The 25894-nt window shown below is 38.5% G+C and overlaps 1 protein-coding gene and 1 long non-coding RNA gene across 2 annotated transcripts; both read left to right on the top strand.

The window, feature by feature from the left end:
- Positions 1 to 6013: 6013 nt before the first annotated feature.
- On the top strand, positions 6014 to 19131 carry LOC110465741 (uncharacterized protein C11orf70 homolog). The gene is made up of 7 exons (XM_021521820.1): positions 6014 to 6119; positions 7142 to 7223; positions 8133 to 8205; positions 13695 to 13861; positions 15219 to 15391; positions 18072 to 18138; positions 18894 to 19131. The coding sequence occupies exons 1-7, from the start codon at positions 6022 to 6024 to the stop codon at positions 19020 to 19022; spliced, it is 789 nt and encodes a 262-aa protein (XP_021377495.1). The 5' UTR covers positions 6014 to 6021; the 3' UTR covers positions 19023 to 19131.
- On the top strand, positions 16634 to 17158 carry LOC110465807. The gene is made up of 3 exons (XR_002464664.1): positions 16634 to 16925; positions 16999 to 17053; positions 17135 to 17158. It is a non-coding gene; the product is annotated as an uncharacterized LOC110465807 (long non-coding RNA).
- Positions 19132 to 25894: the final 6763 nt, after the last annotated feature.

The raw sequence follows: 25894 nt of genomic DNA, 5'->3' as shown, positions 1-25894 counted from the left end.
ACGATATTAGAATCGATCCTGGGGTCTGGCCACAACTCTAGGGACCTAGTTTCTGAGTCAAAGCTTGGAAACAGTTGAGATCCCCACCCCATAACCATACATAAAATTGCTGGGTATGAAAAATCTAATATAGCTATGCTACAAGGATTGGCCTTGGGGTCTGGCATATTCCCTTGATCTCATTTGGAGAATAGTTTGCCATGATTGCTTAGGTATCCAGGTGAGTGATACAGGCCCTCTGGGCCTCTTGTTCCTGTCTCATTCTCTTTTTGATATATGTCTATGAATATATATAGTGTCAATGATTTAAACTTTGATTAGGTTATGTTTTCGTAAAACAGTTTTTATATGTCTAAATACAATCAATATCTGATGAATATATGTTTAATGTTTTTTTCAAATACTCAACAGATTTATTTTGCAAATTCATTCCAAGATTATGATATTTCCATTATTGAAAGGTTGTACACCTATCATTTTTTCTTCTTTTCATTATAGACTAAAGACATCTGGGTTTGTTTTTGTTTCAAAAACTATTTAAACTATTTGTGTTAACTAAAAAATAAATAAAAAAATAAATTAAAAAAATCCATTCCATTTTTCTTATTTTAAATAATATAAGTTGTGGCTTCATTTAAATCTTTTCATTTTTTTTCCAATGTTGACTTTTTTTCCATGTCAGTTTGTTTTATTTGTAATGTTTATGCAGAACAGTTTTTTATGAATATATACAATCAATATAATATGTTGCTAATGAATACATGTTCAATTATTTTTTAAATATGATCAGGCTGTGTTATGTCTATGCAAAACAGTTTTTTATGTCTGTATACAATCAATATCTGATATTAATTATTATATGTCATGATAAATGTTTTAAATTGTATACAGTACTTGTCTTTTCTTAACAATTTACTTGTTGCTCTGTAGCAAATGGAGGCTCTACATCATCCCCGAGGTCAATTAGTACAAACAAAAAACAAACAAGAAATTTGTAAAACATTATTTATGTTATTAAATACTAATGTATGAACATACCAGCATATTTAATGGACATGTTTATGCGAGTTGTTAATTGTTGTAAATATTTCCATTGTTGAATGTTTAATGCAATACCTCGAATGGTTGCTTTGTTGTTGATGAATTGTCTAAGGTCAATGCGCACTGGCCGTTGATAGCGACAAACGGAAACGACACATCCATCATGTAAAGGGTACTGTTTCAGACATCTGACGGTGACACGATCCTGATACAGTATTTGATATATCGACTTTCGTTGTTATAAACCTCTCGGTGATGGCTAGTGAAGAACACATCGATCATGGCTAACAGTACAACTTTTTCCGTTAATTTGAGTATGGTGATGTGTATCCGGTATTTGCCAGATATGGAGTTCAAACTGGACGATATACTTGGTGTTCTTAAACTTCTTGCCAACATTACACTTCCCGGTATATTAGTCTCAGAGATCATAATCCTTCCGTTGATTGTTACAGAATGATGTGTCCTTCATTATTTAGCTACTTATATCTCTTATCGGATGTGTCTTTGTTAAAACGTATCGTAAAATATTCTGTTACCTGCTAAAAAAGTTTCTCTTTTAGGAAAAAATAACAGCATGGCATATTTCTATCGTTTGTAATAAGGAATGCTTTATTTATAGTAAATCCCTCCCTGACGGGATGGATCAGTGAGGAACTAGTTTTAAACCCGGTGTGGGTTTTCCCAATTTGTGTATATTAGACACCTTTACTTACAAAAGCGTTATCAGTTGAAGTTCCACATACACACTCGCTACTGAAGATATACACAGCAGACAGACAATAGTGAAAAGCAGTCGAGCGTCTATTTACCTGTAGAGCGCCATCATCTCACTGTCAGTCAAGGTGTATACATCTATATCAGCTGTATATGTACACAAGTAACAGTGTCCCTATCGAATGGAGATGGATAGACGGCATAGGTACATAAGACATCGATTGTACTATAAAGCTATTTGCTGACGATACGTCTCTATATGTCAAAGTGGAGTCACCGGGTCCGACCGCAAACCTGTTAAATAATAATCTGATGAAAATTCACGATTGGTTTAAAACTTGGCTTGTAAATTTTAATCCTAACAAAACTGTAACAATATATAACTGTTAGTAAGAAACTCGAAAAACCGATCCATCCCTCTCTGTATATGAACAACATTTCTTTAACTGAAGTCAATTGCCATAAACATCTCGGTATCTCTATCTCAGCCAATGGAAGTTGGAGTGACCATATTCAAAACATTATTAGTAAAGCCTCTAAAAAACTTAGCATAATTAGGAATCTAAAATTTATCATTGATAGAAAGTCTCTTCAAACGATATATTATACTTTTATAAGACCCTTATTAGAATATGGTGATATTGTATGGGACAACATAACTTTAGGCCAAAGCCAGTTGATTGAAAACATACAACTCGAAGCAGCCAGAATCGTGACTGGGGCAACCAAACTCACAAGTCACGACAGACTATATGCAGAATCTGGTTGGGACCCCCTTATTGTCCGAAGGAGAAAACACAAATTAATCCAATTTCATAAGATTGTTCATGGTCATGACAGTGCCCTTCTTATCTTGCTAACGTTCTACCTGCTCGCCATTCAAATATACATACTTACAATACAAGAAGAGCTAACAAGTTCTGTCAAGTCAACTGTCTAACTAATCTATATAAAGACTCTTTCCTCCCCTCTTCTGTTGATTTATGGAATGCACCACCAGATAACGTAAAAAACAATCCCTCAATTACTAACCTCAAAAAAAAACTAAATGCCGACACTCTCTGTGTTCCTCAGCACTATTACTACTGCAGAAGCAGACAAGGTCAGATCCATCATGCGCGACTTAGGATGAACTGCAGCTCCTTAAATACTCACCTGTTTGCACGAAACTTAGTTGATAGTCCCATGTGCTCATGTAATTTGTCTACTGAAACTACAGAACATTTCCTCCTCCAATGTCCTAACTACCAGTAGCTGTTTTAGTCGCTTACCTCCTAACTATAACTATAATGTAAGCTTTTTACTTTATGGTAGACCCGAACTACCAATTCACTTAAATGAAACTATTTTTGACTGTGTTCAAAACTTCATCATTCAGTCTAGACGTTTTTAAAGAAACTTTAACTTCATTCATATCAGTAATCATGTTTGTTGTGATGATACTTGCAATTACTTGAATATCGCATTGGTCTGCGTAGAGTGTTACAGATAATTAGTGCCAGTTAAGAATTGCATTTGTAGTTTTAATTTGTTTTCATAACATACTACATAAACTTTCCACAACATGTACAGACACAGTGCTCTTTCGTCAAATATCGTTTGTATTTATGCAATCAGCGTTTGTTCTCTCAATGCAGTTTTGATGCCCATCGCTTCCGCATGAAACATCATCCCCACCCCACTATAAATCCTTGCACCCTTTCTCCTTTCCCTGCCATGTTATACTTTATATATATTTATATTTATTTATATGAATTATAATATTGTCAGTACTGATCCATAGCTGCTGTTATGTCTATAAGGAGACGGATTTACATAAGTACTATGTACTTGTTTCTGGATCCTTTTCTGTATTTATAACCATGTACTACTGTAATTTAACATCAATAAAATAAAGTTTAAACTAAGGCAGACTGTAGCTGAATTAGACAAATGGGTCGAAATCAACTGTTACCTGCTAAAAAAGGTTTATCTTTTTTGGTAAAATAACAGCATGGCATATTTCTATCGTGTGTAATAAGGAATGCTCCTTTATCTGTGGAATGTGTAGGAGTAATGAGGAGTGGAGTAATGAGGAGTAATGTGGAGTAATGAGGAGTATTGTGGAGTAAATGTGGAGTAATGAGGAGTAATGTTGAGTAATGAGGAGTAATGTGGAGTGAATGAGGAGTAATGTGGAGTAATGTGGAGTGGGGTAATGTGGAGTAATGTGGAGTAAATGTTGAGTAATGTGGAGTAATGTGGAGTAATGAGAAGTAAATGTGGAGTAAATGTGGAGTAATTAGGAGTAATGTGTGAAGACCCCCAAAATTACCCTACTGACCGTGAATTCCCGTGGCTTGAGGTGTATTAGTGGTTCGAGAAAATCATTTAATGGTTTATTAAATAATCGGTTGGTAAATTGTGTGGACAATAATGATTTACCGAGCCCAAATCAATATGGTGTCAGCTCGGATCACAGAACTATGGACAACCTATTTGTTTGGGAAATGCTTGTTAACAAATATTTCAATAGAAATATGAAAGAAAACAGTCGTGTGTGGTTTATAGATTTCTACAACGCTTCCAATATACAATATAGGCCTGTCGTTTTTCACAAACCACTCATAAAAACTGCTTATGAAATTTTCTTCCAGTTACTTTATCACGTGTATTCAAATACAATGTACCCCTGAAAGACTTATGTTTATTAAGTGAACCATTTTGACAACTAATGGAATAAGACAATGGTGTTTTGGTTAAATGCTATCTTTACTATTCCAGATATATTGGAAAGTTCAGCTGTGAAACACGTGCTCGTTGCTCAGTATTTCGTACAATGTATTTAATAATCACCCTAACATCAACAGAGCAGCTTGAATACTTTGGAATTGGGTTGATAGTAAGCTGGCTGTAACCAGTATCAGAGCAATGATTTTTCTCATACCAAACATTTACTGCTAACACATGTGTTTTTGATTTAAAGACAATAGTCAACCATAATAATAGTTACATTTACGGTAAAGAAATAGCTCGGTATTGTTTTAACTTCAATTGGGTAATTGTATTTTGTACACTTGGAGGCACGTCCGTAACTAACCTTTGTTGTTAATACGTCGTTAAACAGAATAAACCAAATATCCCATTTTACAAACATGTGTCCAATCATAGTCAACTTTCACTTAGTATAATTCGTTGTAGTGCCTTTTCTTACTTAGGAATATGAAATATTGCCAATCCAGATAATCACCCTTTTGAAAAGAAACAATTGCATAACCTTTAATATAGTGAAGGTTTTCTTGGTCTTCACAGTAAGACTTTAATCTAGCTGTCATGAAATGAATCAGGTGTTTTTTTTAATTATATTTTCGTTCCTAGATCAATGCGTTGATGTTATTCTTGTATAGTGTCCATGAAATTGAAAGCATTTTGTTCTGTACTATAATTAATGAAAACGATCAATTCAGGTCCGATTACAAAGAACTACATACATCATCTGTTTATACACTGTACAAGTACTGATCCCATGAAAGGTAACATTATTAAGATTCCCTTCTGTTTCAACAGTAGAGTAGTTAAGACCAGTTTGTATTTTCACCTTTTTGGCATCGAGCATCACCGATCTCGCGATGAGTCCTATAAGGTCGAAACAGCTGTATAGTGCAGCTAGTGTAATCCATTTTTTTGGCATTACAAAATGTTTAAGGTACAATTGCGCATCCCTTAAAACAAAGAAACTGTACCAGTATTTAAATCAGCGTCTCTAAAATAAACAAACGCAAGAAAATAGCAGCAATTTGAATTAATTCCCTGTAAATGCAACTCGGTCGTCTCCAATGTACCGCACGGAAAAGACCGAGCGTGATTACCTAACTTATTATATTACGGTACGTGGAATATATGTGTTGCTTCTATTTATTATATCTTATATTCATTTTATTTATGGATATGGCTATATGTATCTGCTAGTTTTGTCAGTAAATTATTATAGCATTAACATTATGAAGGCAGCAGTAATCTGAATTACTTCCCCTTAAATGGGTCGAGCGGGAAATTAACTATAACTGTGTGTATATCAAAGGATATCTGTTGTATTTGCCATAGCTTGCATTTATTCTTTGTTTGCCAATGACTGTAAATCTATTTTGTATTGTCAATAAACTAATTTAGTATATCGGCCGGACGTTCCATACTTTTCCCAGTGTCCTTTGACGCATTTAGGACATAAGCGTTAAACCTAACAAAGACTAGAATATTTGAACGTCTGCATGACCAAGATTCAACATGGAGGGAAAGGGAGCAAAATTCACATTCCAGGAGTTAAGAGGAAAGAAATTTCTATCGGTGGAGGATAAAGATAACAAAGAACTCTTAACGAAATGGTACAGTCTGAGACAAGTTTATTGTTCATGGACTTTTTCTTTCTTTTGTCCTGAAAGTATCAAAATAGAAATACCAAATCATACTTCATCGTGTGTTGTTGCTATAGACGCGTTCAATCACGTATGGTATCTTTCATGTTATGTTGATCTACTAGTGGTATTAAATAAGCGTTATCGACTAAAAATAGTTAAAAAAAATACATGTTCATGTTCCCAAAGCCGTAAATATATCCATATCCATGCCTATGTGTATATTCAAACAAGCACATGTTTTCTAGAATATTCCATAAGAATTTGATAACTAAGTTAGTCTATTACTTATACTATCAAAATAATGATAGGGTGTAAATATTGTATCTAGAAACTGTCTATATATAGAGAGACAACGTGAGTGATACATGTCACCCTGGTAAAATACTATCTGCTTCCTACTGCTAGGGAGAATTTCTCTTTACTTCAGCTCATTCAGCAGAGCGTAAGACTAATAAGCCAGAGGTCACGGGTTTGACTACTGGCGAGGCATTGATTTTTTTTTTACCTAGGTTACATTGGTGCCCACGTAAGGACCTTGGTAATATTGACAAATATACTCAGCGATACTTTCACAAGAATCGCTATGACCCCTTAAAAACTCTAGATTTCTTTCCTGAAATGGGGATTATGTCACCCTGGTAAAATACTAGCAGCTTCCTATTGACTAGACTAAGGAGAATTTTTCTTAAGCTCATTTGATAGAGTGTTGGATTTGTAAGCCAGAGGTCCTAGGTTCGACTTCTGGCAGAGGCATTGAAAAAATAATGACCTCTGTTACATGTGTACATTACTAGATATTTCTAGAGATTTGTAACAGAAGATGGAAAAAATGCATGGCAAGACCAGAGTTTTAACCTGGTACCCTCCGAACTCTAGATGGACGCTCTACCAATTGAGCTACTAGGTTGCCCACGATCAATCTAATCCAGTTCTGCTTCACACTAAATATTAAATTTCTAAAAATGTTCTCTTCACTGTAAATGTTGCAGGTCTATGCAAGGAAGATTGAAATGTCAGATGTATAGCTTTGACCAATCATTCCAGGCCTACCAAAAAGACGATTTTGTTGCAGTAAGTATTTTTTGTTTGAACCTGAATATACTTTGCATGTAATAAAGCATGTAATCCGATCGTGTTGGAACAGGACACATGGTCACATCTTGTTACACTCTACCGGAAATCTATTGAACCTCACTGGTTTAATTTATCACTAAACATTGGTTTTCAATGTTGCAGCTCCTTCCAGTAACTGAAAACACATCTGCAAGTTCTAGGACATTATCAACTGAGATTTTAACTCATTGTTACAGTGTAGACTAATGAATCAGAAAATTATCATGTGGTGGCAAATTAAATGGCCTAGCTGTTACAGATTTTCAATGTTTTTTCATTCCCTAAGTCTGCTGCTAAAAAATGTCTGCTTTCCCGATTGCAATACTGACTGCAGGCCACTGTCTGTTTTTTCTTCTATATACTCATTTCACATGGTGCCTTGATCCTAAGGCAACTTAAATAGGCCAAACATCAGAATAAATGACCAGGTATCATATGTCCAGGTTATGACATTTCAATGAGATGATACTTCACCACTTTCACCACTGAAAACAATAATGGACTGATCCAGATCGGTGCATGGTAGAGTTAATTAAAGTTACATAAAGGTGAAGGGGTTAAAGGAGCCATTGCCTGGCTCAAACTTCTGTTGACCTTAAGCTGTTTTTAGGATACATTTGGTATTTTTTAGTGTTTTGAGTATATTGTATGTTGTGTACTAATATACGCTGTCATGATAAGTTCAACCTCATTGGGTAGGGCAGAAAGGTTTTCACGAATTAATCAATAGTTTGTGCTTAGTTGAGATAATGTACAATTATATCTAAGGTTAACAATAACTTAACAAAGGGAAACAACTCTTAACAGAACTATGTTTGCCTGTATTCCCTGGTCACATTCTGAAGTTATAAATATCTATGATTTTAGGACTTTATGAAGGATCCTAATGTAGTATCAACCCTACAGACGGTGTCAGAGAGCTGCTCTTGGTCGCCAGTTGGTGAGTACTTCATACACATTAAGATAATAAAAGTATACACTAATTTATGAAATAAATGTCAAACACATATATATGTGAATAGCAATGTCTGATCAATTTATACCATAAATAAGCAGAATAAAACTAACCAGGCGATTATTTACACTTAACCTGACCCTATACACGTACATTCACATATATATATATATGTAGAACCGATGCAAGCACAATACCAAGTACGATGCCTACATTTATATATATATAATTAAACCAGGTTAAATAACCATTCTGGCATTCATACATGGCCCAAAATACAACTACATGTAATACATTTGTTATTGACACAATGATATAACTTGTACAGGCTTTATCTTATCACAATCAGTTATTTGAGCTTTCACAGAGATGCTTGTTTGCACCTGTAATGTCTGCCACTGTCTCCTGTAATATGCCCACCGTTGCCTCCTGTAATGTCCGCCGTTGCCTCCTGTAATGTCCGCTGTGGCCTCCTGTAATGTCCGCCGTGGCCTCCTGTAATGCCCGCCGTTGCCTCCTGCAATGTCCGCCGTTGCCTCCTGTAATGTGCGCCGTGGCCTCCTGTAATGTCCGTTGTTGCCTCCTGTAATGTCCGCAGTTGCCACCTGTAATGTCCGCCGTGGCCCTCGTAATGTCTGTCGTGGCCCTCGTAATGTCCGCCGTGGCCTTTGCCTCCTGTAATGTGCGCCACCTGTAATGTCCGCCGTGGCCCTCGTAATGTCTGTCGTGGCCCTCGTAATGTCCGCCGTGGCCTCCTGTAATGTCCGCCGTTGCCACCTGTAATGTCTGCCGTTGCCACCTGTAATGTCCGCCGTGGCCCTCGTAATGTCCGCCGTGGCCTCCTGTAATGTCCATTGTGGCCTCCTGTAATGTCCGCCGTTGCCACCTTTAATGTCCGTTGTTGCCTCCTGTAATGTCTGCTGTGGCCTCCTGTAATGTCCATTGTGGCCTCCTGTAATTTCTGCCGTGGCCTCCTGTAATGTCCATTGTTGCCTCCTGTAATGTCCGCCGTGGCCTCCTGTAATGTCCATTGTTGCCTCCTGTAATGTCCGCTGTGGCCTCCTGTAATGTCCATTGTTGCCTCCTGTAATGTCCGCCGTGGCCTCCTGTAATGTCCATTGTTGCCTCCTGTAATGTCCGCTGTGGCCTCCTGTAATGTCCATTGTTGCCTCCTGTAATGTCCGCCGTGGCCTCCTGTAATGTCCATTGTTGCCTCCTGTAATGTCCTCCGTGGCCTCCTGTGATGTCCATTGTTGCCTCCTGTAAAGTCCGCCGTTGCCACCTGTAATGTCCGCTGTGGCCTCCTGTAATGTCCATTGTTGCCTCCTGTAATGTCCGCTGTGGCCTCCTGTAATGTCCATTGTTGCCTCCTGTAATGTCCGCCGTGGCCTCCTGTAATGTCCATTGTTGCCTCCTGTAATGTCCGCTGTGGCCTCCTGTAATGTCCATTGTTGCCTCCTGTAATGTCCGCTGTGGCCTCCTGTAATGTCCATTGTTGCCTCCTGTAATGTCCGCCGTGGCCTCCTGTAATGTCCATTGTTGCCTCCTGTAATGTCCGCTGTGGCCTCCTGTAATGTCCATTGTTGCCTCCTGTAATGTCCGCCGTGGCCTCCTGTAATGTCCATTGTTGCCTCCTGTAATGTCCGCCGTGGCCTCCTGTAATGTCCATTGTTGCCTCCTGTAATGTCCGCTGTGGCCTCCTGTAATGTCCATTGTTGCCTCCTGTAATGTCCGCCGTGGCCTCCTGTAATGTCCATTGTTGCCTCCTGTAATGTCCGCTGTGGCCTCCTGTAATGTCCATTGTTGCCTCCTGTAATGTCCGCCGTGGCCTCCTGTAATGTCCATTGTTGCCTCCTGTAATGTCCTCCGTGGCCTCCTGTGATGTCCATTGTTGCCTCCTGTAAAGTCCGCCGTTGCCACCTGTAATGTCCGCTGTGGCCTCCTGTAATGTCCATTGTTGCCTCCTGTAATGTCCGCTGTGGCCTCCTGTAATGTCTGCTGTGGCCTCCTGTAATGTCCATTGTGGCCTCCTGTAATGTCCGTTGTTGCCTCCTGTAATGTCCGCCGTGGCCTCCTGTAATGTCCATTGTGGCCTCCTGTAATGTCCATTGTGGCCTCCTGTAATGTCTGCTGATGCCTCCTGTAATGTCCGCTGGTTTCCGTATAACGTACCTGTATAAGTTCCTTTACCATAGAGAGCTTGCTATCTTAACACTGACATTTAGACACTATACATAAATTCAACTTGTCCTAATGACATGTGACAAATGGTTTGATATTAAAGAAAGAAATAGGGCGTTACGTTTGAGGATGGTTGTCTGTCACCCTATGATAGGGTTAGAAATTGTTTTATCTTAAAAATTCATTACCATCTTCATATGACCTTATCTGTTACAATGACACCAAACCCAAACAAGCAAGTTTATTGTTCAATGTGATATTTACGATATCCACTTCAGATAAAACTGTGTTGCTATTGGCAAAGACTGTGTTAAAGTGTGAATCTGTCAATATCATGTCACTTGAGCTATTCAGGGATGATTAAAGAATTCCTTAATTAATTGACTTTTAGATTAACATTTAGACTGTAAATACATGTACAGTGATTTAATTGTAGATGTGTAATTTCTTTTTATACGACCGATAAATTTGACGGTAGTATTATGGTATGGCATTGTCCATCCGTCCGGCGTAAACTTTGTTTGTCCGGCAATCTCCTCCTACATTTTTCGACCGATCTCTTTGAAACTTGGTATGCATTATAATCATGATATGAAGTTGTGTCTCCCTTAAAAGAATTTTGATTTGACTTTTTTTCCAAAAGTTATTGCCCTTTGTTCATTTCATTATTTGAATTTTGTCCGGCAATCTCCTCCTACATTTTTCAGCGGATCTCTTTGAAACTTGGTATACATTATAATTATGATATGAAGTTGTGTCTCCCTGAAAAGAATTGTTATTTGTTTACCACTCATTTCCTTTTATTCCATTTTGTCGATTACCAAAACACTGTTAAATCCCCCTCTAGATCATGTACAGTATAAACTATCTGGACAGAACTTGTAGGATCTGGACAGATTTCAATTAGGCGTCACTTCCATTATTATTTTTAATAAATGTTAAGTGTAAACCAGAAACTGTTGGTCTATTTCAAAATAAAAGATAAATTGTAAGATGCGTTTAGGAAAGATAACAACAATTTGTTACCTAACAAAATTGATCAGCATATCTTGCTTGCTACACAAGATTCTAAGCAATACTATAGTAACTAGATCTGCACTTGATCTGTTGCCTGTGATTAGATCATTCTGTTAGTGTCTATAGATTTAGTGTCTATAGATTGGTGGATCATAGATTTCAAATCTGTGTAGCACATTTACACTGTCTCTGTACTTTAATACCTAAACTGGTCAATGTTTTACAGGTGAATCTTCGACCAGTGTGACGAAGGAAGTTATCTAAACTGATCTTTGTTTTACAGGTGTATCTGCCACCAGTGTGACGACACGTTATCTAAACTGATCTTTGTTTTACAGGTGTATCTGCCACTAGTGTGACGGTGGAAGTTATCTAAACTGATCTTTGTTTTACAGGTGTATCTACCACCAGTGCGACGGTGGAAGTTATCTTAACTGATCTTTGTTTTACAGGTGTATCTGCCACCAGTGTGATGGTGGAAGTTATCTAAACTGATCTTTGTTTTACAGGTGTATCTGCCACCAGTGCGACGGTGGAAGTTATCTAAACTGATCTTTGTTTTACAGGTGTATCTGCCACCAGTGCGACGGTGGAAGTTATCTAAACTGATCTTTGTTTTACAGGTGTATCTGCCACCAGTGCGACGGTGGAAGTTATCTAAACTGATCTTTGTTTTACAGGTGTATCTGCCACCAGTGCGACGGTGGAAGTTATCTAAACTGATCTTTGTTTTACAGGTGTATCTGCCACCAGTGCGACGGTGGAAGTTATCTAAACTGATCTTTGTTTTACAGGTGTATCTGCCACCAGTGCGACGGTGGAAGTTATCTAAACTGATCTTTGTTTTACAGGTGTATCTGCCACCAGTGCGACGGTGGAAGTTATCTAAACTGATCTTTGTTTTACAGGTGTATCTGCCACCAGTGCGACGGTGGAAGTTATCTAAACTGATCTTTGTTTTACAGGTGTATCTGCCACCAGTGCGACGGTGGAAGTTATCTAAACTGATCTTTGTTTTACAGGTGTATCTGCCACCAGTGCGACGGTGGAAGTTATCTAAACTGATCTTTGTTTTACAGGTGTATCTGCCACCAGTGCGACGGTGGAAGTTATCTAAACTGATCTTTGTTTTACAGGTGTATCTGCCACCAGTGCGACGGTGGAAGTTATCTAAACTGATCTTTGTTTTACAGGTGTATCTGCCACCAGTGCGACGGTGGAAGTTATCTAAACTGATCTTTGTTTTACAGGTGTATCTGCCACCAGTGCGACGGTGGAAGTTATCTAAACTGATCTTTGTTTTACAGGTGTATCTGCCACCAGTGCGACGGTGGAAGTTATCTAAACTGATCTTTGTTTTACAGGTGTATCTGCCACCAGTGCGACGGTGGAAGTTATCTAAACTGATCTTTGTTTTACAGGTGTATCTGCCACCAGTGCGACGGTGGAAGTTATCTAAACTGATCTTTGTTTTACAGGTGTATCTGCCACCAGTGCGACGGTGGAAGTTATCTAAACTGATCTTTGTTTTACAGGTGTATCTGCCACCAGTGCGACGGTGGAAGTTATCTAAACTGATCTTTGTTTTACAGGTGTATCTGCCACCAGTGCGACGGTGGAAGTTATCTAAACTGATCTTTGTTTTACAGGTGTATCTGCCACCAGTGCGACGGTGGAAGTTATCTAAACTGATCTTTGTTTTACAGGTGTATCTGCCACCAGTGCGACGGTGGAAGTTATCTAAACTGATCTTTGTTTTACAGGTGTATCTGCCACCAGTGCGACGGTGGAAGTTATCTAAACTGATCTTTGTTTTACAGGTGTATCTGCCACCAGTGCGACGGTGGAAGTTATCTAAACTGATCTTTGTTTTACAGGTGTATCTGCCACCAGTGTGACGGTGGACGTTATCTAAACTGATCTTTGTTTTACAGGTGTATCCACAACCAGTGTGACGGTGAAAGTTATCTAAAGTGATCTTTGTTTTACAGATGTATCTGCCACCAATGCGACGGTGGAAGTTATCTAAACTGATCTTTGTTTTACAGGTGTATCTGCCACCAGTGTGATGGTGGAAGTTATCTAAACTAATCTTTGTTTTACAGGTGTATCTGCCACCAGTGTGACGGTGGAAGTTATCTTAACTGATCTTTGTTTTACAGGTGTATCTGCGATCAGTGTGATGGCGGAAGTTATCTAAAGTGATCTTTGTTTTACAGGTGTATCTGCCACCAGTGTGATGGTGGAAGTTATCTAAACTAATCTTTGTTTTACAGGTGTATCTGCCACCAGTGTAACGGCTGAAGTTGTTCCCTGCACTGTGTTATCCATGACTCTATTCGACAGACTCACTGACAATGATATTGTCAGAGAGAATGGTGCCATTCGGAAATGTTTTGACGAGTTCTATCAAGACTTCACAATTTCAGATGAACTGCGGAAGGTATGGACATTAGGTTGAACTCTGTGGATATACAGTATGGTATCATTAAGCATCTCATTGTGTTATAAAACACTTCAAAAAACATCTTGATGAGCTCTTCTAAATTGCTCCAGCGGATTTGAAGTGTATGAAAATTAGCAGTATGTGACTGATGTTAGACAAATTATTGCTGTTTGGTGAGGGTGAGGGTACACATGTGCATGTACACATCTTTATGTTTCAACAAATATCCACATTAAATTGGTATAACATTAACTTGCTTCAGCATCCAGAAAGTATTGTTGGTGACGAGGCATCACATGACAAATGTTTGCACAGACAAAAAACAATCTTATTTCCACAATTAGATGATCTAGATCATGTTGAACAAAATAAATAACTCAGACTGAACAGTCCTTGTTACTTTCCTTTAATTTTTTTTCATCCTTGTTATATATTCCATCACAATACCCTGATGCATATATTTGTTATTACTTCAGAACCTTAAAGTTTATTATGAGAAGTTCTTTTTACACAACCAATAACATTTTCTATGTGACGTTACGATGACTAGTACGATATGTACACTGTCACCTTCATCAGACAAATGACCAGTGAAGCGTATGCACAAAAAGGTGTAAAATGTGTACGAGTTGGCCATAAAAGCGATGTCGATTTCAGCTATGCTGGAAACTTAAGTACAATACTGGGTCATAGATGTGCGAGAGTCTTTGAGCCCCCTCGTCTCGATTTAGAACTGGCCCCACTGTGGCGTATCCAGATGGCTTCCTTTATCTGCCGCTTAAACAGATTGCTCTCTCTGTTTAAAACTTTCGAGTTATCCCAGTCAATCACATGTTTTTTTCTGTGTGGCATGGTCTGTTATTGCCAATTTATTTATCTATTTATTATTTCCGGTGTTCACCAAGATGGACCCCAAATCGTCTTCCAGTCTTTCCAATATACGACGCGTCACAGTTTCTGCATCCGATTTTCTATACGCATTCTGCGACGTTTTCTATAGGTGTTTTATCCTTAGGGTGTACTAGGATATTGCGAAGCGTCTTGTGGGGCTTCATGGCTGTTGCTATGCCATGACCATATTTTATTTGTTGTGTAAAAAGAACTTATAATCCATACTTACCAACCTGAGGAAAATGTTTAGAAATACCTTAAAGTTTATATTGGTGTATTAAACCATTGGCAAAAAAACTTTGTGTTTATGTTCTTTTCTGTCTAAAAGACCACTAGCAATGCTCTTCTTAACATCTTCCCTGTATTGTAAGTTCAGAATAAAACTTTGGATAGCAAAAATATACGTCGTGGTATACAGTACCAGGTATGTGTAGATGAGTTTTAGTGTTTATGTCTGTTCTAGCTGCTGCTGATTGACGACTCCGACAACTACTGTATATATAGTGATGGTGAGAGGGAAGAGTTCCTGTTCTGTCTGTTCACACACTTCTGTCTAGGAGGGAAGATCTGCCAATATGAGGACAACATTGATCCCTACCTAGAGGTGACAAAACAGGTGTACAAGGAACTCATCAGGTGAGAATCCTAACCAAACAAAACAGGTGTACAATGAACTCATCAGGTGAGAACCCTAACCAAACAAAACAGGTGTACAAGGAACTCATCAGGTGAGAATCCTAACCAAACAAAACAGGTGTACAAGGAACTCATCAGGTGAGAACCCTAACCAAACAAAACAGGTGTACAAGTAACTCATCAGGTGAGAATCCTAACCAAACAAAACATGTGTACAAGAAACTCATCAGGTGAGAACCCTGACCAAACAAAACAGGTGTACAAGTAACTCATCAGGTGAGAACCCTAACCAAAGAAAACATGTGTACAAGGAACTCATCAGGTGAGAACCCTAACCAAAGAAAACATGTGTACAAGGAACTCATCAGGTGAGAACCCTAACCAAACAAAACATGTGTACAAGAAACTCATCAGGTGAGAACCCTAACCAAAGAAAACAGGTATACAAGTAACTCATCAGGTGAGAACCCTAACCAAACGAAACAGGTATACAAGTAACTCATCAGGTGAAAATCCTAACCAAACAGGTGTACAAGGAACTCATCAGGTGAGAACCCTAACCAAACAAAACAGGTATACAAGGAACTCATCAGGTGAAAATCATAACCAAACAAAACATGTGTACAAGGAACTCATCAGGTGAGAACCCTAACCAATGAAAACAGGTATACAAGTAACTCATCAGGTGAGAACCCTAATCAACAAAACATGTGTACAAGGAACTCATCCGGTGAGAACCCTGACCAAACAAAACAGGCGTACGAGGAACTCATCAGGTGAGAATCCTTACCAAACAAAACAGGTATACAAGGAACTCATCAGGTGAGAACCCTAACCAAACAAAACTGGTGTACAAGGAACTCATCAGGTGAGAACCCTAACCAAACAAAACTGGTGTACAAGGAACTCATCAGGGGGGAACCCTAACCAAACAAAACAGGTGTACAAGAACTCATCAGGTGAGGACCCTAACCAAACAAAACATGTGTACAAGGAACTCATCAGGTGAGAACCCTAACCAAACAAAACATGTGTACAAGAAACTCATCAGGTGAGAACCCTAACCAAAGAAAACAGGTATACAAGTAACTCATCAGGTGAGAACCCTAACCAAACAAAACAGGTGTACAATTAACTCATTAGGTGAGAGCTCTAATCAAACAAAACAGGTATAAAAGGAACTCATCAGGTGAAAATCCTTACCAAACAAAACAGGTGTACAAGGAACTCATCAGGTGAGAACCCTAACCAAACAAAACAGGTGTACAAGTAACTCATCAGGTGAGAGCTCTAACCAAACAAAACAGGTATAAAAGGAACTCATCAGGTGAAAATCCTTACCAAACAAAACAGGTGTACAAGGAACTCATCATGTGAGAACCCTAACCAAACAAAACAGGTGTACAAGGAACACATCCAAAAACAGGTGTACAAGGAACACATTCAAAAACAGGTGTACAAGGAACACATCCAAAAACAGGTGTACAAGGAATACATCCAAAAACAGGTGTACAAGGAACACATCCAAAAACAGGTGTACAAGGAACACATCCACAAGCAGGTGTACAAGGAACTTATCATGTGAGAACCCTAACCAAACAAAACAGGTGTACAAGGAACTTATCATGTGAGAACCCTTACCAAACAAAACAGGTGTACAAGGTACACATCCAAAAACAGGTGTACAAGAAATACATCCAAAAACAGGTGTACAAGTAACACACCCAAAAACAGGTGAACAAGGAACTTATCATGTGAGAACCCTTACCAAACAAAACAGGTGTACAAGTAACTCATCAGGTGAGAGCTCTAACCAAACAAAACAGGTATAAAAGGACCTCATCAGGTGAAAATCCTTACCAAACAAAACAGGTATACAAGGAACACATCCTAAAACAGGTATACAAGGAACACATCCTAAAACAGGTGTACAAGGAACATATCCAAAAACTGGTGTACAAGGAACACATCCAAAAACAGGTGTACAAGGAACTTATCATGTGAGACCCCTTACCAAACAAAACAGGTATCCAAGGAACACATCCTAAAACAGGTGTACAAGGAACACATCCAAAAACAGGGGGTCAAGGAACACATTCAAAAACAAGTGTTCAAGGAACCCATCCAAAAACAGGTGTACAAGGAAAGCATCCAAAAACAGGTGTACAAGGAAAGCATCCAAAAACAGGTGTACAAGGAACCCATTCAAAAACAGGTGTACAAGGAACACGTTCAAAAACAGGTGTACAAGGAACCCATCCAAAAACAGGTGTACAAGGAATTTATCATGTGAGAACCCTTACCAAACAAAACAGGTGTACAAGGAATTCATTAGGTGAGGGGAGGTACAAGTTTTAGTTTTTTCATATTGAAACAGTTTAAATTTTAATTTTAAAATATTGAAATAGTTAAAGTTATAGTTTATACATTCTGAAACAGTTAAAGTTTTAGTTTATACATTCTGAAACAGTTAAAGTTTTAGTTTGTACATATTGAAACAGTTTCGGACTTACATTGAATTAATTTTGCAAGAGTTTGGAGACGTAAAACTACATGACACCTTATAGATGAACTAGACATATTTTATCATCTGACAACATTCATAAAAGGACATATGTTGTCTCTTAATAATTCAATTATTTTATGTTTATTTATAAAATCATGCACTTTTTTCTTACAGTGTACAGAAGAATTCTGAGACCAAGGACCTTAGCATAATATCAAGTGTGTTCAAAGTGACGGCTTCAGTAAGTTGTCTGTTAATGACCACATGTACTATGCATAATATCTACTTGTATTGCATTTAATTGCTGTAGGTATTTTACACAACTTACAAAAAATAGGTGAATTTAATATAACAATTCCGCAATAAGAGACAAGGTCCATGGTTATTATCTTGCTCTATTTGAATGTCACTAAACACTCAAGTCTTGCTACTTACCATTGTTATCACTAGGAGGTTACTTACCATTGTTATCACTAGGAGGCTACTTACCATCGTTATCACTAGGAGGCTACTTACCATCGTTATCACTAGGAGGTTTCTTACCATCGTTATCACTAGGATTCTACTTACCATTGTTATCACTAGGAGGCTACTTACCATTGTTATCAATAGGAGGCTACTTACCATTTTTATCACTAGGAGGTTACTTACCATTGTTATCACTAGGAGGCTACTTATCATTGTTATCACTAGGAGGCTACTCACCATTGTTATCAATAGGAGGCTACTTACCATTGTTATCACTAGGAGGCTACTTACCATTGTTATCACTAGGAGGTTACTTACCATTGTTATCACGAGGAGTAAGTAGGAAGTATCAAAAGCCTACAGAACTTAGATGTTGATATATTTTTTCTAAACCTTCAGCTGTCTTCAAAATATATATATGAAATTTTGTCAAATATTCTAAAGTGTCAGTCATTCGCCTAGATATTAGATATAAAAACATGTATCAATGTACAATAAACTAATATGTGCTGTACTTATTCTGTTTAGAACGACGGCCACATGTACTACCCAGCTGACAAACCCCACAATCAGACATTTTCTTACCTTATAGTGGATCCATTTAAACGACACGTGACTGCCCTCTACCACAAGTTCGGCTCCAGCATGTATGACTAACACTGCTGACTCGCAGTACAATCATTACTGACTCTAGATAGAATCATACATAATATCATGTCAGCATTTATTTTGTCAATTGTGAAATAAAATGAAATGTTTTTGTAAATGTTTTGTTTTTATTCTTCAAAGGTAGTAGAACTTTTAAAAATATGAATAGATGACAAGCAGTTAAAATTAAAGAATAGATGAAAAACAACAAATAGTTTATATTAATATAATAAATGACAGACAACAAATGGTTCACATTTATTTATGAATGACAGAAAACAAATGGTTCATTTTAGTAAAAAGATAAAAGAAAACAAACGGTTAACATTAATAAATAAATGACAAACAGCGAATGGTTCACCTAAATCAATGGATGACAGACAACAAATGGTTCACCTTAATAAATGGATGACAGACAACAAATGGTTCTCCTAAATAAATGGATGCAAACAACCAATGATTCACCTTAATAAAAATAAATAACATAACAAATGATTAACATTTATTCATGAATGCCAGACAACAAATGATTCACCTTAGTGAATGGATGGCAGACAGCAAATGGTTCACATTTATTTGATGGATTACAAACAACAAATGGTTCATTTTAATAAAAAGATGATAGAAAACAATCGGTTAACGATAATAAATAAATGACAGACAGCAAATGATTCACCTTAATCAATGGATGACAGAAAACAAATGGTTCACCTTATTTAATGGATGACGGAAAACAAATGGTTCACCTTAATTAATTAATGACAGACAACAATTGGTTCACCTAGATAAATGGATGACAGACAACAAATGGTTCACCTTAATTAATGGATCACAGAAAACAAATGGTTCACCTTAATTAATGGATAACAAACAACAAATGGTTCATCTTAATAAATGGATGACGAGAAAACAAATGGTTCACCTTAATTAATGGATGACGGGAAAACAAATGGTTCACCTTAATAAAAGGATGACGGACAACAAATGGTTCACCTTAATAAAAGGATGACAGACAACAAATGGTTCACCTTAATAAATGGATGACGGGGAAAACAAATGGTTCACATTTATTTGGTGGATAACAAACAACAAGTGGTTCACCTTAATTAATGGATGACGGGAAAACAAATGGTTCACCTTAATAAAAGGACGACAGACAACAAGTGGTTCACCTTAATTAATGGATGACGGGAAAACAAATGGTTCACCTTAATAAAAGGATGACAGACAACAAATTGTTCACCTTAATAAAAGGATGCCAGACAACAAAAGGTTCACCTTAATAAAAGGATGCCATACAACAAATGGTTCACCATAATTTATGGAAATGGTTCACATTTATTTGATGGATAAAAAACAACAAATGGTTCACCTAATTAAATGGATGACAGACAACCAACGGTTAACCTTAATTAATTGATGACGGACAACAAATGGTTCACCTTAATTTATCGATGACAGGCAACAAATGATTCACCTAATTAAATGGATGGCATACAACCAATGATTCACCTAATAAATTGGATGACATACAACCAATGGTTAATCTTAATTAATGGATGATAGACAACAAATGGTTCACCTTAATTTATGGATGACAGACAACAAATGGTTCAATTAAATAAAAGGATTCAAGACAATAAATGGTTCATCTTAATTTATGGATGACAGATAACAAATGGTTAACAATTATTCATGAATGACAGATCACAAATGGTTCACATTTATTTTTGAATGACAGTCAACAAATTGTTCACATTGAAAACGGATGAGACTAGTTAATGGTTCACATTGACAAATGGATGACAATAGGAAATAGATAAGCGGTTTACCTTTATTTATAAATGACTGCCAATATGTTGCAAATGGTGTTCAATAATACTTGACCAACACTTCACAATGATAAGTATACTACTAATTAATAATTGTGATTCATTGGTTTACCTCCGGTCTGCTAGGGCGGGCTCAAGTCCTCGAAACAGCTATATGGTCATATGAGGGCCGTTGCTTTAGGATGCCACACCGGAAGATAAAGATGCCAAGTATTCCAATTGGAGTAGAAGATCAATTTTGGTTTATTGAATGTACATCAGTAGAAGACGAAGGAGGGGTTATGTTTACGTCTGTTTCTACACCGAGTCGTACATCAAAACATTTCACTTATTACCACCCCTTTAAACTATGACGATGCCCTGCACTTGGCATATATGATACAATAACAAGTCATCTGCAGAGAGTCCAAACCATCGCACATGGGAGGAAGAGCCTTACATCAAACTAGTGGTGTTCTCTTCATTGCATTTGATTAACTACCTGTACGCTACAGGCCACAGTACATATCTTTTGTGAATATGCATGCATATGCTTTGCACTTAATGAATCATTTGATTAGCTACCTGTACGAGTCATACCGCAATACAGATTTTAGTTTACGTGCACCTAAGAAGCAGCTGCTAAGTAATTAGGTATTTAGTTTAGCTTATAGCCGTTTCTTCTTCTTCTTCCTTTAATGGAGAATACTCTATCTAGAGTGTTGAGTTCTCCAGCGCGACTTATGCCGACCGCAGCTAAAACTTCCGTATGTACAGTTTAAAAGAGGTAAAAAAAACAGTGGGGTCTACATAGCGTATTGGTGGTCGGCTGCCTCGTACTGTACGAGTGCGTGCCTGAAGCTGTCCAGGGTGGGAGACGATCGTATGTCGGGCGGGATTGCATTCCATGTGATGATGGTACGTGGTACAAACGAGTATCGGTATGTGTCGAGCTTTGTTGGAATTTGCCGTATGTTGTTAGCAGTAGCTCCTCTGGTTCTTCCTGATGTTACGGTAATGTCCTGATGTATTGCTACCTCAACCAGATTGTTGATAATTTTGTAGAACTTGGGCATCCTGTTTCTGGCTCTTCGTTGCTCTAGTGGCTCCCTAGCTAGTTGACGCAGCATGTTTGTGACACATCCTGGTTCTCTGTTGAAGTAGTCCCCTGTGGCGAATCTGGACTCTCTAAAGTTGGTCCTTCTGTTGTTGAAGATGGCGATCCCAGACAGTGGAGGCATACTCAAGCACGGGCCTAACGAGAGTAGTATAAGCCTGGGCCTTGACTTCTCTTGTGCATCCCCTAACGTTTCGCCGAAGGAATCCAACTGATCTTGCAGCCTTGGCAGAGGTTTGGTTTATGTGCTCACGCCAGGAGAGATCCGAGCTGATATAGGCTCCAAGGTATTTGCTTCCGGGGACTGTCTCTAGGGTTTGGCCGTAGAGATTGTAGTCGGTGTGGATAGGGTTTCTTTTCCTGGAAATGTTGATGGTGATACACTTGTCCGGGTGAAACTCCATCTGCCAGTCTAGCCCCCACTTTTGCACGGCATTGAGGTCGTCCTGTAGGATGGCAGTATCCTCACTATTGTTGATGATGCGATATATGGCGCAGTCGTCAGCAAAGAGTCTGACTGGAGACTGTACGACATCTGGTAGGTCGTTTATAAAGGCCAAAAACAAGAGCGGGCCTAACACCGATCCTTGGGGGACACCTGAATCTACTAATGCCTCTGAAGATGTTGACCCTTCCACTGACACTCTCTGTGTCCTGTTACAGGAAGCTGCTTATCCATTTTAATGTGTTATCGCGGACTCCGTAGTAGGCCAGCTTGTGGAGTAAGCGTTGGTGAGGCACCTTGTCGAAGGCTTTGGAGAAATCCAAGAGGATGACGTCGATTTGTGTGCCTTCGGCAAGGCCCTTCGCAAGCTCGTGCACGGTGTAGATAAGCTGCGTTTCGCATGAGCGCCTACTCCGGAATCCGTGTTGGGCTTCTGTCAAGATGGAATGATGCTCCAAGCTACGTATAATGTTGGAGTGCAGGATGTGTTCCTGGATCTTGGAACATATGGTGGTAAGGGAGACCGGTCTGTAATTGGAGGCCTTGTTCTTGTCGCCTTTCTTGGAGATCGGAACCACTTGCGCCTTTTTCCAGTCATCCAGAACCATGCCTGCGTTTAGGGATTTCTGATAGATATGGGAGAGGGCAGGAGCAATCTCGTGGGCCATCTCTTTCAGAAGACGTGCTGGGACAGCGTCTGGCCCTGTTGCCTTATGTGGCTTAAGGTTCCCTAGCAGCTTCTCCACTCCTGGCCTAGTAATGTTGATGGGGGGCATGCTGCTATAAGAGCTATCTCCTTTATTTGGGGGATTTCTCAGGTTCTCCTTGGTAAAAACAGATTTAAACTGGGAGTTTAGGATGTCCGCCTTTGTCGTGGGGTCGTTGTGAATGAGTCCATCCTCGTTTCGCAGGGGATCTATTCCGGTGGACTCTTGTTTCTTCCCCTTGACAAAAGACCAAAACTTCTTGGGGTTGGTCTTGGCGTCAGGGCTGATGATGTCCTGCATGTAAGTGTTGTGGTCATGTCGGATACTCTTTTGACAGGCAGCCTTCAATTCCTTGTAACGCCGGACATCACGGTGGCGGCTAGTTGACTTTGCTTTCCTGAACGCCCTGTTTTTCTGCCGACTCAACCTTCTTGTGCTGGTATTTATCCATGCATTTGTAGGCCTTGATCTTGTGAGTTTGTGTGGTACGTGGGTGTCCATTAGGGTTAAGACCCCATCCTTGAAATCTAACCATAAGGTGTTAATGTCGGTAAATGGTGATTTCAGGAAGTTTTTCACAAATGCTGTGGTGTCCTTTCCAAGTGAGGTGAGGTCAGCTTGATCCCACATGTAGATGGTCCCTCGTGCAGGCTTAGATCTCCTTGGTTTAGAAGAAGTGTCAATCAGGATGGCATCGTGATCGCCGACTCCAGGTATGGGCTTACACTTATCGACTAGGGAAGGATTATTGGTGAAAAATAGGTCAAGGGTTTTATCTCCGCGGGTTGGGAAATTAACCGTCTGCTCTACACCACACTCGTTAACAAGGTTGAGATAAGCGGTTGACACAGATCGTGGATATTGATTCGAGGTTATGCTGAGATTGGACCAGTCTATGTCAGGGACATTGAAATCCCCTCCAATCCAGAAATCGCTCTTTTGGTTCTCGTTTACCAGTTGTTACATCTATGTACGATTGGTTGGCGACTGATACTCTAAGTGAATAAGGCACATTTATTTCTATCTTTTATTAGTGAATCTGTCTGTTTATCATTCCACTAAAATGACAAATTATAGTGCGTCACACTTTACTGGAACTGGTTTTGTTTGGTCTAATTTTGTTTAAAGGGGCAGGCATCATGCTGAAGTAACTATTTTTTTGTCTTTTTTTTTGTCTTTTTTTCAAATACTACATAAACATATCAAGTAACGATCGGATTTGGCTGAAATAGATTCATAAAAATGATTAAATCTAAGATAATCATCGGTATTTCTACCTGTCTGATCAACGTTTTGTTCAGGGATTTCCCTCTACTAGCGCATGCGCATTGCACACCATTTCTTTGTAAACAAAATGACTGGCCGTGTGAAGTAAGCCAAAGAAAAGTGTTGTACCGTGTCAGCTACGAAGCGAAAAGTTGCCAAATGGTCAAAAGATAGCGCAAGGAGTACGTTACGAAATCATTATTACAGGTGTCTGAGTTTGAACACAGATGAACTTAGTTTAATATGTCAATGGGCATGTATCGGAGAGAGTTTACTTTGTGTTTCTATAATTATACAGTGGTTTATGCGAAAGGAAGGGATAAGTGACTGGTTAGTTTGAATTTGTCATGAGGCCAGGATGAATCGTAATTTTTCAACAGTTTATGTTTTCATATGTTGTTGACTTAGAATTTATGATCATGTAACAACCTTTTCTCTATAAAGAATTAAATTTCGACTTCAGATAGAATCGGAATACGTATTAAAAACATGGGAAGAAACAGTTGTTTACGTTGTAAAAATGACGCGTGCTGCCGATAACTACGGCTTCTGTTTCGGACAAAAATGAAATGATTAAAGAAAAGTTGACTCAACATAAAAAAGGGTCCATTGACAAGAATGCTTTAATCTATGAAAAGTACTGAAAAAACCCCAATTATCAAGTATCTCAACACGTCCCATATCGGACACATATTCTACATGTACACGTAGTGGTTTTGCCATACAGTTTAGTGTGTGTGATGGCTAATATGACTTAATAAGTGTTAGCGTATGGAGACAGTGAAAGTGGGAAAGGGAGTATACATAAATTTATATGCATGATATAGAAAAAAGAATTGGCCAAAGATATTGAGTTGTACAATGTAATAAAAAAAATCACAAACGTTTCTCTTTTTTATACGCGTGTAGTTTGTCATTGCATATAATTATGCACTTTATGAAAACATTTGAACAGGGATATTCGTCTCGTGAATATTCCTTTTAAAGAAAGGTTTGTCCCATGGTTGAAGAAAGGTGTTTAGCCCCGTACAGTTGTCACATTCCGGTACTAAATTCAATACATATTGATATATGTATACTTTATGTTAATGCCTATTATCATTGTTGACATTTAATTGTAAATGTATGACGGGCGAAGGCTGTGATAAATTGTAAAAACGTGTGCCCCATCCCATGTTCAATTTAATTGGCAACAAATATGTTTAAAGCTAAATAAATTTAAATTCTGAATATTGGCAAGTGTGCAATTAACTTCTGATGATGAATAACTACTGTTCAATAAGTTTTAATACGGACTTAGAAATCATATTACTTGGCTTCATACTGCGTTAAGAAGTTGCAGTTGCCTGACGCCCCTCTCTGGGGGCCCCTTTGGAAACCGTTTCATCTCGCCCGGACCGACGTTATCGGCGCTATTTTTAGCAGGGCTTTTCCTAACAATTCAAATGTTTGGAACGGACTATGAATATGGGGATAGCGAGGTAACATAAGTGGAAGTGCATACAATACATACATTCATTAAAAAAAAAATGGCT

Source organism: Mizuhopecten yessoensis, unplaced genomic scaffold (genome assembly GCF_002113885.1).
Source record: "Mizuhopecten yessoensis strain PY_sf001 unplaced genomic scaffold, ASM211388v2 scaffold213, whole genome shotgun sequence".
In the NCBI taxonomy this organism is placed as follows: domain Eukaryota; kingdom Metazoa; phylum Mollusca; class Bivalvia; order Pectinida; family Pectinidae; genus Mizuhopecten; species Mizuhopecten yessoensis.
Note: the sequence above shows the minus strand (reverse complement) of the source record. Positions and strands in the feature narration are given on the sequence as shown.

Bases quoted from the DNA above. Each gene is read 5' to 3' on its own strand.
- LOC110465741 (XM_021521820.1), top strand. From the start codon at position 6,022: ATGGAGGGAAAGGGAGCAAAATTCACATTCCAGGAGTTAAGAGGAAAG. The intron at 7,224-8,132 runs GTAAGTATTTTT...CTATGATTTTAG, and splicing joins AAAAAGACGATTTTGTTGCA to GACTTTATGAAGGATCCTAA. The intron at 8,206-13,694 runs GTGAGTACTTCA...TTTGTTTTACAG, and splicing joins CTGCTCTTGGTCGCCAGTTG to GTGTATCTGCCACCAGTGTA.